At 33.3% G+C, this 16,268-nt stretch overlaps 1 protein-coding gene across 1 annotated transcript; it reads right to left on the bottom strand.

Annotated features, from left to right (window-relative positions):
* Positions 1–8,837: 8,837 nt before the first annotated feature.
* Positions 8,838–13,506, bottom strand: LOC119641042. The gene is made up of 10 exons (XM_038039463.1): positions 13,188–13,506; positions 12,825–13,086; positions 12,197–12,301; positions 12,051–12,138; positions 11,461–11,933; positions 10,852–11,368; positions 10,510–10,792; positions 10,287–10,457; positions 10,071–10,224; positions 8,838–9,525 (listed from the first exon to the last, which is right to left on the bottom strand). The coding sequence occupies exons 2-10, from the start codon at positions 13,056–13,058 to the stop codon at positions 8,896–8,898; spliced, it is 2,655 nt and encodes an 884-aa protein (XP_037895391.1). The 5' UTR covers positions 13,059–13,086; positions 13,188–13,506; the 3' UTR covers positions 8,838–8,895.
* Positions 13,507–16,268: the final 2,762 nt, after the last annotated feature.

The following is a 16,268-nucleotide window of genomic DNA, read 5'->3' as shown; positions in this document are numbered from 1 at the left end:
AAAAAAATGACTAACAACAACAATAACAAATAAAGAACTATTAATGCGTATGCATGACGTTATAGATGTATGTGCACTCATGTGTATGTACGGATGATGTCCCTGGAATTGGTATGCCAATGAATTAATTTGTCTCTTTTAAATTGTGAGACTTCACTCCTCCTCTTCTGCATTCAAGCATTCACACAAACGTACAAGCTTATAAGCATACAAGCAAATATGAAAGGATTTCATTTTTTATGCACACAAAAGACTTGCTTTAATACACTCTTACAATATGCACAAGTACGAGTGTGTACGCGTTTGCGGTTTTCATTTATAATAAAAAAATAAGAATAAAAAAAAAAAAACCAAAAAAACAAAAAAGGGAAAAAGCATTGTGTGGTAGTGGTCAACAACATAAAACCGGATATGTAAGTACAAATATATGAACATCGCTTTCGGTATACGAAGTCGTTAATATGTGGAAGTGTTTAAAGTTTACTTAACAAACACGTACATAAGAGAAGAGTTCATATTGTCTTTTTTTTTTTTTTTCTTTCTTTCTTTCTTTCTTTTTTTTTTGTGCATGTGTTCACCTCTTTCTCTCCCTCTCTATCTCTCTCACTCTCTCTCTCTCTAGCGTTGTCTCCTTTCTTTATATTTTCAGATTACGTTGATTTACATTTTTATAGTATAATACCCGCGTGATAATTTTTGTGTTTTTTTTTTTGTTTTGTCTTCCGTTAAACTGCTGTGAAAACAAAAACGAGTTTTTTTCTGGCGATGACTTCACACAAAGAAAATTGTTTTACTTTAATATTTAACGAGCGTTTAAAAGGAAATGATTTCAGTGAAAGATTTATTACATATACGGGACCAAAAGAAAAAGATGGAATAATTAGGTCATTTATTCTTAAAAAGAAACTCAGAAAAACGAAATTATATTTAAAAAAAAAAAAAGAGTTAAACTTCCATAATAAACTTTTCTCCGTAACACTCTGTGTTGGAGTGTAAGGTCATTAACTCGTTAGCGATTTTGTTTTTTTTTTTTTTTGTTTTTAAGAAGTTATACAGAACTTCTATTATGCTTTGGTCAGATGCAATTGCTATCAACTTTCGTCGTTCCTAACGCATCAAAATTGAACTTTCTTTGAATAAACTGTCGCGAAAATATATTTGCCAAGAATGCAATTATTTGCTGAAAAGATATGAGAGTAAAATAAATTACGAATCAGTATTATCAGCAATTGTTGAATTAAATCCAGTTATAAACTCAGAGATAAAACTTGGTATGCAAACAGGTACGCTCAAGCTATATAAGTGATATGCAGATCCGTTGCCGTTTGTCAAAAAAAAGCTATTACCGCAAAATGAAATTTCATCTTTATGATCCTTAACTTGCTAACGCTACATGTGTGCGACATGCGTTTAACTGGGGTTCGTCTATCGAAACGTTTGTCTCAAATAACAAACTTCCCGTTTTCGCTTGCAACGTGGCGATTACGTATCGGAGTAATGTACAGAGTTCCATTTTCAAAAAGAAATTTCGGGGTTTTCTTTTCTAGCTTGCTAAGACTTCATAAGTGACAAATGTCTTAAAGTTCGATTTATCGAGAACTCTGCTCGCAATCAAAAAATTTCAATATTGTCCCATAGAAAGCCGTAAATAGTATAAACGGCTTAGAAAAAGTTCAGCTTCTTCATTCAAACATTACGTAACAGTACAACTAATCCCACTAAAGTGGACTCTACATAATTATTCGGAAAGTTCAAGTTCTGGCCAATAAAACAGGTTCAGTAGGAAGTGTGACTTAGTTAGGATGAACTATTAACATGGACGATAAAAGTGATAATCGCTAACGTCCCCACCTAAGCAGATAAGCTGAATATATTCTATTATAAGTTGCTTTAAACAAAGGGTAGAGAATCTACCGAAAGCATCCGATGCAATTAACCCGCAAAATCTTCGTGATAAGCCAAAAGTCATGGTATCGTTTCGACTTTCGATGTAATGGCAAAAATCAACCAGAAAATTTTAATGGCACTGAATCTAGCGTTTCCTAGACATTACCTCATCCGCTTGATAATGATTTCAATCGATGAGTTATTGTTTCCGTAAGCAGTGTTTTCATTCCAATGACCGTAAATGGATCTTTTTGCGAATATTCTCACTCCCCTAATTGAAACATCGGCATAAATTTATTTATGCCTTTAATACTGCTCTTCCTTGGTATCCCATGTAATTTGGAAAAAAGAAAAAAAAGAAAAAATGGAAAGTCTTTTAAAAATTGAAGTCCGCTAACTGTAACTGCGGCCTTAGTAAACTGCACCACATTAAGAATTGAGCCTACGAACATAGACTTGGTAATCGCTATTCTTAGCTACCATGCTGTTCATGCGAATAGAGAGCAAAACGTTTGGTCAGGAGGGAATACAACCTTCCCCACTTGCTTCTCACCATCATCGCGTGACACGATCAATGGACTTCCCCTGAATGATCATAATAAAAAATATATATGTGTATATATTCAGAGACGAGGTATCATGAAAAAAATTGATGGGAGTGGTGGATTTTTTTTTAAACGCCCAGCGCCAGATGTGACTTTGGTAATATACCTAACGGTGTGCTAAAGAGGTTTGTCTGAGTTCTTTCTCTAAATTCCTCAAATATGCTAAAGGTTAAGCTTATCCCTCATCATATCTCCCTTCATTCAATTTTAATGATTCTTAAGCTTGCGAATGTATTTTCCGCTCGTCTTGCTAGGCATTTAAATAAATATCAGTTGAATTAGTTTAATTATTTAAAAAAGATGTTTATACTCAACAAAAATCTGTGGCGTATTGCAGTTCAGAGGTTTTGTTATTGTCTTCATTTTGTGTTTTTTTCTTTCTTCCACCTTACTGTACACTTAGCAGCCTTGCAAGAAGGAATTTTTCTTTAAATATCTTTTAAATGAAAGATTTTACGTCCAAGAATTTTCTTTCCTATTAAATAAGGTCGGTCGTATTTTGTTGCTGCCAGTTGCTCTTTTTTTTTTTCCTTTACCCAAAGGAGGAAAGAATGACATGAAAAGAAGTTTATTGGATTTAAGTAAACTGACATAGTTTGCATTTCTCGTCCTTTTTTTTGCTAATACTTGCAATCTTACAGCTGCTATGTCACTAAAACCATTACATTCAAGTTTTCTTAAATATTTTAAAAATTGGATAATGTGTTCACGATGGAATAGCCTTTGTCCTCCCATTTTATAGATAAAATATCATTTTTCAAACGCTATTGATTTTATGTGAAAATCATTGCTTTCATCATTTTATCCCTTTCACGCACGCGTCTAACTATGAATGCATGTGCGTGTTTGTGTGTATATATGTGTGTTAACTTTTCAATAGGAAAGCCAAATTTTTGCAATTATTTTTCTTATAAATGTCTTTTCATTTTCAATGATATTCAATAAATTCGAAAAAGTTTCCTTAAATATTTCTGGTTAGCATAGCATGATCTTTGGCCTCAGCCAATAAATTCCAATTCAAAGGCCAAATACTTGTAGTGTTAAGAATTTATATCATTTTATTTTAGAAAATTCCGTAAGAAACAATTTGCAGTGAAACGCAATGATAACAAAAATAGTTTCATGAATGTTTAACTTATACATTTACAAGGAACGTGACAAGGAACTTCTTACAAAAAATATTTTTTCAAAACAACTTTTTCAAAGTAATCAGTAAATAACGATAATAAATGTAATTATGTTGTTCTTTTTACATTCAATAGCTATTAAGTTTTAGATTAAATAAATAAATTTTTCAAATATTTTTCCTAATTTTTCTGCTAAGTCATTCATATACGATACATAACGCATTGAATCTTGTAGTTTGTGTTTATCATATTTTATGTGTTACTGTTAACGAGTTAATAATCTTTTGCTTTTGAAGGCTTTGCCCGCATATGTGAGCGCAAATTGGCTCTCACCTGCACTTTTAAAAGCAAGACAGAAGAAGTTGCGTTTACTGAAACGCGCTCCGCAAAGATTATTGACAAACTTCGCCAGACCTGTTCTTGATGATGCCTTAATTGTCTAATTTCCTTATTATCACAATGTCAGATTGATTAAATTGAATCTGTTCGTAAGCTCTTCATACTAGTTGCGCTGCGTTGCTTTCATGTCTATTTCATGCTTCCTTTAACATTTTGCAAACATAGTTTGAACAGAACTACAAAAAGGTCAACAAAGTCGCAAAGCTTTGCTACTTAGCACTCTCGTTTACAACAAAATTGATGTCGGCGTGAATGCTACGCAATACCAAAGTCCATGTAAAACCACAAAAAAAGTCGTAAGAAAACACATAATGCTCTCTTATGATTGATAAACGTTCACAATGCCAGAGTATACAGTAGGCTAATAAGGCTTAGATACAGTAAGTTTATCTTATTAGAAACTGCATTTATTGAGGGTTGAGGATCAAAGAATATCTTCCTTAATAAATAAAAACTTACATTAAATAAAAATTCACGATTTTTTTTTTGATCTTAGAAACTTTTAGCACAAAAAAAATTTACTTCAACTCACAAAAATATCACAAAACAGGTGTACATACATACAACTTATTTTGCAGGTTCATCTAAAACTATTTTTACACGAAATTTAATTTAACACGACTTGAAAAGAAAAAATTTTCTTTTTACACGAATTGCTTTGTTTTAACACGATTTTCAATATTCTATAAATTTTATTTATGAATTTCGTTTAATGAATTATTCTGATGTTATTTTTTTCTTTCTAAAGTTTCTATGAATTTTTGCATTCTCACTCCTCGCAAATATACATTGTAACCTCGCGTCATGTTTTTCACAATTCGATTATATGCGTAAATGGATGGCGTTCCTCGAATTATGCATAGAGTAAAGACGTAAAATATTTTTTGCACAATTTACTTTGATTTTTTAAAGCATAATTTATTTTTCTACAATATTTTTAATAAAATAAAATGTGGAAGCACGAAATAAATTCTTAATTGAACTCTAACACGAACTTCTTAATATAGTTTATAGTACTTTTCAGTCGCTTTTTCAAGTCTAGTATCAACTACTATTTTTCATTTACCGTTTTTTACTTGTATTTTTAAACGATTTTTTTACACAAATTTTATCATGTTTTTTTTACACGAATTTTTTGAGAATATAGCCTTCGTGTAAAGCGGGAAATCTTCTTTCTTCATTTAAGGTGCATCCCAACTATGGACAACAATGGACACTTTTTATGTTTTATCAACTACTTAGAAATTTACGAAACTAGCTTTCCTCATATAAAATTCAAAGGAGAGCTTCAACATACACATACACATATAAAATATACGAACACAGAACTTTGCGTATGAATGTGGAAAACAAAAAAAAAATAAGAAGAAGAAGAAACAATAACAACAACATCACCAACAACATCAATAACTGTAGCCGCAAGAGTTTAAAGATAATAAAGCCAATTATGGTAAAGAATATATAACCAAAGGATAACTAGTAAATAGCATTAGAATAATACACTAAAGATACAAAAACCACTCTAAAGTCTAATGTTTACACGAGCTTATATCATCCTTTATCTTGGTACGACAAATGGGGTAAATATAAGTTAAGTATCACTGTTTGGTTCGGTTGCAAATCTCATAGCCATCCTACGTGGATAACTTTATCGGAATAGAGCAGACGTCTTTCGTATTAAGCTGTTCTGAAGTTTAAAAGGGAGCGAAGAAAATTTGTTTGGAAAAAACCAAACATCCGTTTTGATGCGGAAAATTAACTTTCTGTCTTTCCTCTCTAACTACACTTAGTTGTTGCTACATCTGTCTTACATTTACTCTCAATTATTGAACACTGATATCAATCACTGACTGATTCAATAACTTTTTATCTCTGCCAACTACGTACACATATCTATTTATTTATTACACTTTTAAAGCCTTATCGCACTAATACAGACAACAGAGAGCAAGTTTTGCAAAAGGTCGCAGATTAACCCTTTCACCTCTCCTTCTTTTAATAGGTTAGTGTATTCAATATCAAATGATATTCGTTGTCTCTTGCAGATTTATGAAATCCAAGCAGGAGATAGTCGTCCCCTGCTAGCACAAATTTGCCGCGATTTATATCAGCAGCGACACACATTTAAAATTCAAAATCTCTTAAAAGAGCGCAACCTTCTTGCCGATCATATCGGGAAAATTTTAAAACGTCGTCTTAATGATTTGATAATGTGCCGAACCCGAACCAATCATTATATTATATTTTCCGATTATATGTGCACGTATGGGATGTTACCTTGGCATACCGTAAATTATATGTGCAAAGACTTTTAGCGATAAAATCAATTAAATTGTGCTTTTAAAAATTGTGATTAGCATAGCAAAAGATATAAGTCACATGTAATGATAATACTGAGTTTGTAAAATTAAAGAAATGCAAATAAATTTATGACGTAGTTTAACGGAAATGGATAATAAATATAAGTAATTGGACATTGGAACAAAGATAGGACAATATCCGAGTAGGGTCCAAAAAACAACAATATAATCTTAAGTAAAACGGAATCTTGGCCGTGTTGAAGAGCACACCACCACTAATTTTTTCCTCACTGTGGTCGGCGATTTTTTTTTTTAACAAATTTTCTTGTTGAATCATTCACTATGCCTTCGCTATGGAATTTCTGGAAATTTTGGACAGAAAGCGGTTTTATTTGCTAAAGATTTTACACAATCTGCATATAACGCACGAAGTAAATAGTAGGGGTATAGGAGAAATTGTTCGGGCAATACGGTGAATATAGTACACGCTTCCCACTCAAGCAGTCTAAACATTTACCATTAAAAATGTATATGGTCCAGCCACATCGTGGTAGAGAATGACATTTTTGTGATAAATTTTTGATGGTTCACCTCAACTATTCTGTTGATAACTCAAAGGGAAATCATGCATTTAGTTAGGGTAGCTCATTCCATTCCCTTCGTAGCGAACACAAAGCGTTATTCGGGGCCTTTCCATCGCATGTACAACTTGATTCATCTTCAATTGTTTTCGCACATTGTGGTCCTTTATATCCATTTTTCATCTCACATTATCAAATTCTTCAAAAATGGTTCCGTTTCGTTTTATTTCAGCAGCGCTTCGCAAATGAATTTTCGATCTATTAAGCTTTTCATAATTGATTCGAGCTGCTTACGCAAATGGTTTACAAAAGTTTTCCATCAACCTCCAATTTCGAAGCAATGTTACAAGATGAAATATTCTGGTCATCTTCAATTCTTTAAGGAAATCCATCGACGATCGATTTACCCGATTTACACGAAGACAGCGCGTCATTTACATCGAAATTTCCATAGATAGAAGAGCCAAAAACGTAACATGATGCTAATTTTGATAAGTTATCTTTACCATACACACCACGAGTGTTGTTTGTACCACTGGGCAAAGTGTTATTGTCTTGGTCGAAGTGATATTGTGAAATATAGCGAATTTTTTTCAAAATTCTTGCTCATTTTCAAAACCCAATTGCTTTCAACTCAATCCTTTTCTTTAATTATCTAAGGAATGATATTTTTCACTAGCGGTACGTATGACTATATATGTCTGCATGGCTGGTGGAAATGCAATCAATGTAAGAAATATTAAAAATTAAGGCAAGCGAAGGTTCTAAGTGAAGTTTCTGAAATTGATTTTCAACTCCTCTGTCAGCCTTTTGTCTTTTTAGTCTTTAGAGTTAGATCGTTTAGCGGTGTCAGTTAGCCACATCAGAAGAAGAGCAAAATGGAAAACAGAAACTAGTCTAGATAGCCTCATCCAAAGCTTCATGTGGCCGCCCTTGCCGGATTTCAGCTGAAAATTTTTTATTTCGCTTGGAAATAGTTTAGCATTACTTACCTCTGTGTTGGAACTTAGTTAAACTAGCACCCACCATCCTAATCGAAGGAAATGAGAGGTCAAAACGAGGAACAATTTCAAGAAGAAAACCATTTATAATGCGCCCATAAATAGTTTATAAAATGATAATAAATTTGTATGTAACGCACACGAATTTTATTGCAGAAAATTACTGATAACTATTTGAAAAAATTTGACGTTTAACGTAATTTTGTCGCTAACATGTACAGCAAACACTCTTCTCTATTTTCGTGCAATAGGAAACAACTTTATAATAACTTTTTTATAGGGTATAACACTTTTTCGTTAAGTTATAAGTGACATATCTAAAAGCTCGTACAAAGAGCTTTTACTTGTGCTTTCATTCTATATGAGTAACTGCAATCATAATATCCGCTTTGCAATCCTGCTTTAAGCTTTGAAGTTTCTCAACTGGTTAAGTAACGTTTTCAATATTTTGATAATCAAATCTTTTAAAGGCGCTTGAGTTCAAGAGAGTTTTTTAGACATTTATTTCATATATATTGAAATTTTTTATAAACATATTAATACATACATACATACATACATACATACATACTATTACATACATACATATTTACTGGCAACTAATCAACAAAGCAAGCAAATTTATCAATATACAATCAACATATTTACATATGATTACCGAAAAATAAAACTTTTTTTTTTTGTTGTAAACAAAATCGTTTTAGTAAAGAGTTTGTTTTCTTTCTTAACTCAAGTTAAAAGTAATAAGTAATAAGAAATTCTTAAAAAATAATTTCAGCAATTTTTTCTGCACTTATATATCTAAACGTGACCTAGAAGTAAAATCGAGTAACATGTACAGTAGCATGAGTGCGTTGTGGGTGAGGATTCGTAGCGTTTCTGGACAGAGAAAAATGAGAATTTTCTTCTTTTTTCTTTTTTTTTGTTATCAAATTTGTTCGCATCACTTTGTTTATTTCCGCGTGATATGTTATGTGAGCGTTGCAAGTTGTGCCTCAGTGATATTCCAATCTTGCTCTTGGATTACCCTGATCATCGACGAAAAATACTACAACTTTACGTTTCTTTTTATTGGCAGCATAATTTTTCATCGCATCTGCACCTGGCGAAAGATTTTTCGTTGTTGTTAGAGATGCTACTGTTGTTTTAGTACCAGTAGCTGTTATTGTACCATATCTGGTCTCCGTTGTTTCCGTTGTTTGAGTCGTTGTTTGATTGATAATTAATTTTTCCTTTTTATGTATTGTAGCATTTTTCGCTTCCAAATTTGATGCACTCGTTGTTTTTAATTTATTTTTTGATATTGCTGGTGTTGTTGTTTTCCTTTGAATTTCGTTGTTTTTCTTTAATTCGGGAACATGATCATGTTTTGCTAGCGAACTTTTAGGCGTATGTTCGACATTGATTGTTCTTGATTTATCAGATAATTTACGTATAATTGGTTTCATTTCCGGTGGCGGTTGGGAAACTTTTGGCAACGGTGGTAAATCTGGCAGCTTACATTTACCTTTCAAGTGTTTATAGGCCGAAAACACACGTTCCACTAAACGATTGACATATTTTGTGGCAGTGCGATCTAATACCGATGGTGCTTTAATACAGTCATTGCCACCAAATTCGCAAACCTTCAAAATTAACAAAACAATATAAATTAAAAACAAGTAAGCAATCAGCTGATGTCGAACGTTAAATAGCCTACACTGGACTACTTCGTGCCATATATCTCTTCATTAATCGTCAAATTATATATTATTTCCATATAAAGGGATCATTTTTATCAGAACAAAAAATAGATCCACGGAACCCAAACGAGTTTTATCGAGTCATATTGAAAAATGTGTTTTTTTTTTTGTTAAAGTAACATCTTTTGCAAGATAAAGCAAGAGTAAGCGTAAAAACGCTCAATTGCTGATTCGATTTGAGTAAGAATCATTCTTCTGACAAAACACATCATTCTACGTGAATCCATCAAACTCTCATCTCTCCCATCAACCAATAGAATACATCGGTAGACACCAGCCGAACGGAAATATGGACTTACAAGCTTAAGTCGTTCATCGATAGATATAATGAAAGCTTAAATTTTTTTCGTAAATCCTCCTGACTGTCGCATCATACATTCATTCACAAGCTTAATATGGACTGTGAGATAATTGGTCACTTTTCTTACCCGATAATGCTGCAATATGGCTTCGGTAGGAGGGACGTTAAGGGAACCTCTTCCTGGTATAAATTCCCAAACAAAATGATTACCCGCCTCTACGACAGCCTCGGGCTTGCAAATATATTTTGAACGTTGTTTCTGAGGATGCAGCTTGTAGCGCCTAGAGGTAGACAAAAACATATTAAAATCTCGAATTCCTAATCATGCAAAGCTTTTGATTACCGTCTTGTCTTTCTTTGTGTAACCAGAGATGCCCTTAGTTTGGCTAATTCACTTGGTACCGCACTTGTGAAATGGCTGACTAGAGGATCATCGGCAAATTGCAGATAGAAGAAAGCATTTTGAAATGAATACGCTCCAGCGTTCCGATTGCGAAAGCGGTAGGATAAAGAACTTCAAAAATCTTAATAAATTTTTGTTTTTTAAATTTTGCCATCAAACTAACTTGATCAATTCAATCAGCGTATCGTTATATCGAGGTACAATAAATTCATCCAAATCTACTAAAGCTAAATATTTATAACGGTACATGCTCCGATACAAGCAATCGTTTAAGGCGGCAAACAAGCCCTCGGTGCGTATTTCTTTTTGCGATCGCATACGTAAATTCCAAGGCAAAATCTGTATAGACGGCTTCATATAATTGAGGCTGCTCAGTTTCCTTACCGGCACTGAGGTAGTTTCAGTAGCCGTAAATTGCGTTGCCAATGCTCCTGTGAGAGGGCTATCTGAAGTATTTAGCGATTCAGAAATAGTCACTAGTGCAAAATTTTCAATAACTGCTTACCTTCAAATTTTGGTATGTGAATTTGACTGACGTTCGCTTCTACATCGGAGGCTGTTGATTTATCTGGTACATCGCCTGTAACGTAGTGCTGTAGTACACAATCGGCTTGGGGTCCAATAGTGTGATTATAAAATGTAAAATGCGACACGCCCAATAAAGCGTAAAATTCTAAGTATTCTATCAGGTATAGAGCCTGATCATAATCAAAATGAAACGGCTTTACACAAATAGCCAATTTTTCAGGTATATGGTCCTCGGGCGCAAATTTTGTTAGATCTAAAGTTGTTGTGGGCGAATTCAGATTTGATTTTGATTCCGTTTTATTTCGCTTCGATTTGTTATTAAATTTCTTGAAGTCTGGATCAAAATCGGTATTACGTAATTGCAATAAATTACCAGGTGGGGCTCTTAAACGCGCTACTATACTGATATGTTGCGGAACATCATAATCGGGTGTACGCACTGGACACAAGATAAAGCATGCACTATATTTAAGATTCCAATTTTCTCTGATGGCCTGAAAAAATGAACAAAAAGAAAAACAAAAAAAACAAAAAAATGATTTTCAATTATGTTGCTAAACTAAAGTAAACCTTTACCATTAGTTACCTTCACCCTTGCCATCACTGTTACGGATTTATACAAGTTTCTATGTTTCAACAACTCGTCATCGGTTTTGTGATTTGTTGCGGTTGAATTATTTCTACTACGCGTTGGTATGTACCACAACCTGCACCATACACGTTCTGGTCCTCTAGTCTTCGTCGCCCCCACCACACGTATCAGTTTTGCATCATCTCGACGGTCGTAATAAGCAGAGAAAACAAAAAATTTAAAACGTGTACCATTAACTATTTGCCAAGAGCCATCGGTTGGCAACATGCCAAATGGATAACGTGGCAGTGTCTCTTCTACTTTACTTGGTAACATTTTGCCCCAAGGTATTAAAGGACCATTACCACCTAAGCCAGTGCCACCACCCAAACCGGCGCCAGCATATGCATTGCCCACCGCAGCTGAATTCAACAATACTCCCGCCAAACGCCCACCAATGCCACCGCCAGCATCATTGCTTTCGGCATCTAACGTATTACGAATTCATCAAATAGAATTCATCAAGTAAATGCATTGAAATGAAAAAGTAAAAGGCTGGCTTTATGCTTATTTTTCGAAAAAGAAATTTCATATTTTAGGCATACCTTGAATTTTAAATTTATTGTCTTGAAGTTGTACATAACCTAACTTATTATCATTTAGTAAGCTGGCATCGATTAGATCATAATCATCCTAAATAAAATTTCATTTAATAATTATGCGTTCATATTAATTATTTAATTGAATATACCTTAACATTATCATAATCGGGCATAGAGTCGCCCATACGATTACCATAACCACCACCGCCACGTAAAATCATACCACCATGAGCTCGTTCATCGATCATAAATATCTGAAACGTTTCATCATTAATAAATAAAAATTACATACGCATAACTACGAATTTTGGATATTCGTCTACTAAGAAAATAGACGAAAGATCGGCATATATTTCTTTGTTACACCGTCTTTCTTACTGACAAGTCAAAGGATATGATAACATTGGAAATTTTTTGGGTTTATTTCCAGGTCGATCAATACTATTCTTAAGAATCCCGTTCGGATCAAGCTTTTTCTGCTATTGTTGACCAATAAAATATTTGAACAGCAGAGATACGGAGTCAAATTCCCAAGCTGATCAGAAATCTACATATATATAGTAAATTGATCTCAAAAGTATGTAAATTTCTAAATGTTACAAAAGTAATGTCAACAACCGAATTATTTTGTTATTGTAAAAATTATTTCTTGCTCAGTTAGTTGCTAAGTTAATTGCTAGGTTAGTTGACAAGTTTTCCGGTTGCCATTTTTATTTTAATTCGTAAGTGAGTTCTTTTTTTTTTTTTTTTTTTTTTTTTTTCTTATAAAATTCTCACCTCTGTTAATATGATTAAGCCGAACACAGCAAAGAAAGCGATAACAATTAAAAAACTCATTCCTGAACGCTCACGAGTGCCCCAGTTATGCTTTTTGTTGCGTTTGGAGGCCGTCAATGACGTTAAACCTGAACGACTTGCATTAGCAGCGCCATTACCACTGTTATAATGTAGATGGTGATGATGATGATGATGATGATGTGAATGATTATGTTGTAGTTTATTGTATTTCATAATTGCAAAATGCGACTTCTCAGGAATTCTAAAGAAACAAAAAAAAAAAGGAAAAAAAAGAAAATGTTTTGAATACATATACATACATATATTATGCACATTTTATTATTTACTTCAACGACCACTTACCATAAGCAAGTGTAGGCAACAATTGTTTACATTTTCACAGGTAAACATAAACAGAGAGTGCTGCCGGTTGAATTGAGTATGCAAGAGAGTCAAGAGCATAAACAAGGATGTTGTTGCCTTTTGTCAATTTCAAGAAAAATCAATATTAACAATTTGAAGCAGCTATCAGACACAACAAACTAAATTCTTTTTATTAACATACTAAAATTTATTTAATAAAGTAATTAAGAATTTTTTTGTTTATTTTTTATTTTTTTTGTTTTTACTTTATGCCTTTTAAAGTGAAAGTGTTTTGTCGCTCTTAAAGAAACTAGTTAAAATTCACAACTTATGGAAGATATATATTTAAAAAACCTATTTTCGTAGGATTTTTAGTTAGTTTTTTGAAATCACAGTTAATGTGTTAGGATTTTTAGGGCTTTTGCTTTTGCTTTTGCTTTTCTTTTTTTCTTCGACTGCAGGACAATTTGGTTTTTGAGTTGATTGTAGATTTTTCAATTATTATTATTATTTATATTTATGAATTCTCTTCTTTACACATATATCGTGCTGCAGTAATTTTCAACAACTGTCAATACTTTCCTGATAATTTAACTATTATTCTCAAGTTACTGGTATAAAAAGCAAAGGACATGCGTCAAAGAGAGAGAGTTGCCAATGTGATAAGCAAAACTAGAACATGATGTGCAATAAGGAATATTCGACGAAAAAATAATGCAGAAATCATATGCACTTTGATTTTAAAAGGTATCCTACCTATAAACTGTACTCACATATATGAGATATATGAGCCGAACTGACCCCAATTCAAAAGTTAAACGTGCTTCTACCTAAAAGAATGTTACACTGTATATCTATTCATTCTGCTTGTAATAAATTCAAATTGGGTTTCATTTCACTTGCATGAAAGCTGCTAGCAGCTGCAACTATTTTATACATAAAACTTAACATAAACTAACTTAAAAAGCACATGAGGGCTGTGTCAAAAAACTAAAGAAAAGCCTTAATGCTAAGAGTAATGCTGAAGTAAAAGTAACGGAAAAATACGAATAAAGTAAATTAAGGAGCTTAGCTTGTGAATTGGCAGTTACCTTAAAGAGAAAATGTGTTGTAAATAAAACTGTTGCACTGACATCGACAGGAAGAAAAATAAAAAATCATACTTGGCCTTGTACTTAGACAAATGCAAAAGAGGGAAATTTCTAGGCTTCCTACACTTAGCAAGAACGATAAGATGTTACACAGACATCGCCATTCTAAACAAACTTTAATCAAAAATCTGACATCCCGAGCCAGCCATCTTCTCTTAAGAGAGCATAAGTCAACTTAAAAGAGTCCCTTGCTCCCTTATGCCTTGTAATGTATTTTCAATATCTGCATATAGCATCTATAGTTTGGAGATCACATAATTGGGATGGGTTCAATAACAGGCTTAATCGATCGCAGATATATCACACTCACTCTAGAGCATTGGCTTACACTTGAGTGTGTTTAAAGACTTACGACCCTTATCGCACTATTTTAGCCAAGACAACAAACGAAATTAAAGAGATCACAAACGCCTAATATTCTTCAAGGATAAGAAATAACTTCGGGCTATCAAGACGCACAAGTATGCAGGAATGAACAACCACTGAGAGAAGATCATCTACGAATGGCAAGAAGCCAAATGATCACACTAAGGCTCTCTAGATCTTACATTGCAATCTCTAAGAAGGGTGGAATTAACAAAAACTTTTTAAAAGAGTCTGAAGGGAGCCTTTTCAAAAGAGTAGATAAAAAGCCTATTTTACATAATCCGTACATAAAGAAGGAATGACATACTTGTCAAATATGGGTGTGTAAGATCAGTAAAAATAGCTTCAGCTTTTTTTCCACATATGAAAGCAGTGAACACTTGACAAGAGAATTCCAAAAAATCCGTGACACTTGATTTACCACCAATCAATCAGTCAAACTGATACCCACGTAAATAGTCTTTTAAAGAATTTCGGCAATATTTAATTTCGTAATGCGCAGAATATTCGCAGCTAAGAAAGAGACAAATTTAAAAATTCTCAGAGTTCTTTTAATGAGAAATCTACCAAATTTCATTTTTTTAAGAATGCAGAAGATGGTAAGATATCACGTCCGGGCATATAAAAAAAATTGTAATTCTCGCAAGCAATCAATAATTTCAGATCCAAAAAACTTAATGTTGACAAAAATGTTAAGATTGATAAGCTCCAACATTAGAAACTACATCACTGCACGACCAAAATTACTCAAAATAAACCATAAAAACGCAATGTCGGTTCGAAATTATTCAAATATATCTTGAAGAACACTACTCTTGAAATTCCAATTACGCAAATAATCATTTTGGCAGTATCATGAGTAAGGCATCTCTGTTCTGGAATAGTGAAGGGGACGCACGTAAACGGAAAGTCGCGCTTGCCCCTTTTTTTGTAATTTCAATTTACTTGTCGTACTAATAGTTCAGACATTGTTTTTACTCTCTTGTTCAACTCTTGTCTTAGAAAAAGACACTTTCCTGAGAGCTCTTTTTAATTCTCTTGCACAAAAACGGTGCCAGAAACCATGTCAAAAATTATAAAGGAATTGCTAAACTTTGTGTCCTACTTAAGCCGTTTGAAAATATTTTAGCAGAACAGACTGTGGCCGCCATAGGGGTTTACTTTATCATCCTCTCAGCCAGCTGGTATCTTATAGAGGATTCTCTGTGAGTAAACGAGCCGATGTTGTTGACACAGAGCTTTTCACAGGGATGATCATAAGTTCTTTTTATTTTACCGCAACGGTTCCCTACTAATTTAGTTGCTTGGCTTAAGTCTTTTGTGACTAGCGGTATACAACGCGTGTTGTTCACTTCTTGTACATCACGGTCTATATAATTCACATCTGGGTTACTGCATGTGAGTCACTTGAGTCCGCTAGTTTTTCATTTATTTATTAATGAATGCGTGCCAGCTTCTAATTTGCAAATATTTGCGAATGATGTAAAGTTACTTTCCGAGCTTTATACTTAAGGTAAATATTTTCAAATGTGGTTTTCGATATACACTACTAATTGCAAAATAT

This window comes from Glossina fuscipes, unplaced genomic scaffold (genome assembly GCF_014805625.2).
Source record: "Glossina fuscipes isolate IAEA_lab_2018 unplaced genomic scaffold, Yale_Gfus_2 138, whole genome shotgun sequence".
NCBI classification, from domain to species: domain Eukaryota; kingdom Metazoa; phylum Arthropoda; class Insecta; order Diptera; family Glossinidae; genus Glossina; species Glossina fuscipes.
The sequence above is the reverse complement of the archived record's forward strand: the minus strand, read 5'-3'. Positions and strand labels throughout refer to the sequence as shown.

Coding starts and splice junctions, on each gene's coding strand:
- LOC119641042 (XM_038039463.1), bottom strand. CDS start 13,058: ATGAAATACAATAAACTACAACATAATCATTCACATCATCATCATCAT. Junction 11,369..11,460: donor CAGTGATGGCAAGGGTGAAG/GTAACTAATGGT, acceptor TCATTTTTTCAG/GCCATCAGAGAAAATTGGAA. Junction 10,225..10,286: donor ACACAAAGAAAGACAAGACG/GTAATCAAAAGC, acceptor GTCTACCTCTAG/GCGCTACAAGCTGCATCCTC.